The following is a 1,764-nucleotide window of genomic DNA, read 5'->3' as shown; positions in this document are numbered from 1 at the left end:
AGAGGCGATGAGGACAACGAAGGCGGCGAGTCGCTGACTTGACGGGCCCACTCCTTTTCACGTCAAAAATGTTTCCCCCGGCACCCCCCAGCGCGTCAGGTTCGGTCTGGGTCTGCCGGCGCCAAAATCGGTTCGAACCGGCGAAAATTAGGCTTCTGGGGGCGCGACTTGGCCGAAATTTCTATGCCGGCAACGAAAAAGGCCTTGGGGGGCATATGTTGGGGGCGCCGCTAGAGATATTTAACACCTACTAGTACGTGGCAGCTGGCGCCCGAATTGTCTTTCAGTTGAGATTTCATGAAACAAGCGACTCAATTAATTAGATGAAAGAGATACAAACGCATTTTATTCTCTTCTGGAGTGAATGATCGCTACATCACCGAAGAACATTGCACTACCAACGATCAGCCTGACGCACATGCAAGCGTAGGTGCATATGCATGACACGACAGTCGATCGAGCAAGCAGCATTACTGGCAACACCGCTCGTTCACTGGATGAGGCCGGTAATGGCTGTGCAGACGATGGCCATCTGCACCGCGTCCGCGCTCTGCCTCGCCAGCGGCGACGGGACGACGCCGGCCCGGGCAAAGGCCTCACCGCACCGGCGCATGAGAGGCGCGGCCTCGCGCGCCTTGTCCTTCCCGGCCGCGTAGTCGCGCCTGTCGATCCCGTCGTAGGCCTCTGCGAACGCGGACCCCATCCTGCCGTAGAGCGCCTCGCACCGCTCCAGCGGCGCACGAACCTTGCCCCCAGCCGCTTTCTTGGCGAGCATGTGCTTGATGTCGTAGACGCCGTTGCCGGCGAGGAGGACGCCTACGTCGGCGGCCACCTTGGCCAGGCCCCACGTGTCGGCGTCGGGGCTGTCGTGGTGCTGGCTCAGCCTGGACACGCAGAAGTGGTAGTCCACGCGCCTGTCGGCGCCCGCGGCCGCCCTGCACGTCGTCTCCGGTGTCGCGCCCACGCCGCCGAGCAAGAGGACGGCGGCCGTGAGAATGTGAGCAGCGGTAGATGGCCTCATCGCTGTTGCTGCTTAGCTTTGTTTCACAAATTCGAAGTGAACGGGCTACTGCCGGTGATATAGGCCCCTGTTTGGTGATACTTTTGGCAAAGGGTACGTACGATTCAGCCGACTGATTGTAGTGCGCTTGTCGGCCGCCTGCGGCATCTTGCTTCTCGACGCACAGCGTGCTCAGGTTTGCCTGCTTTGTTACGTGCGGTCCCATACAGACACATGCGCCGCCGTCGACGGATGTGTACACCAGATTACTGTAAACATGAGTGGCCCAAGCCAACCGCGGTGGACAATTTCTTATTATCATGTCTTTTACTCCCTTCCTCCGTTCCATAATATAAAAGGGTTTGACACTATTGTGGTGTTAAGAACGCTATTATATTAAGGGATAGTGAAAGTACCTGTTATTATAACCCTCACTAGTTATATTATAAGAGCTACTCTACGGTTGGTGCTCAGTTTCCTATGATGCCGCTTGTATGTACTCTCTCCATACCTAAATACTCCCTCCGTTTCAACATAGATAATCCAACTTTATACTAACTTTAGTAAGGAGTACAAGTCTTTTTAAATTTTTTAATAATAAACTATATACACATGTATATAGACATAGTTTAAAATGTAGATTTATTAATTTTGCTTCCTATGTAGTTCATATTGAAATCTCTAAAAAGACTTATATTTAGAAACAGAGGGAGTACTAGAGTTGCTACTTTAATGTTGACTCCAAACCTGCTAAGAGCAACTCT

General features: G+C 52.9%; 1 protein-coding gene across 1 annotated transcript; it reads right to left on the bottom strand.

The window, feature by feature from the left end:
- Positions 1-321: 321 nt before the first annotated feature.
- On the bottom strand, positions 322-1,113 carry LOC147987341 (pectinesterase inhibitor 8-like). Its single transcript, XM_087540309.1, has one exon. The coding sequence runs from the start codon at positions 1,019-1,021 to the stop codon at positions 491-493; it is 531 nt and encodes a 176-aa protein (XP_087396435.1). The 5' UTR covers positions 1,022-1,113; the 3' UTR covers positions 322-490.
- Between the last annotated feature and the right edge of the window lie 651 nt (positions 1,114-1,764).

This window comes from Triticum urartu, chromosome 2A (genome assembly GCF_056163025.1).
Source record: "Triticum urartu cultivar PI428250 chromosome 2A, HENAU_Tu73, whole genome shotgun sequence".
In the NCBI taxonomy this organism is placed as follows: Eukaryota; Viridiplantae; Streptophyta; class Magnoliopsida; order Poales; family Poaceae; genus Triticum; species Triticum urartu.
The sequence above is the reverse complement of the archived record's forward strand: the minus strand, read 5'-3'. Positions and strand labels throughout refer to the sequence as shown.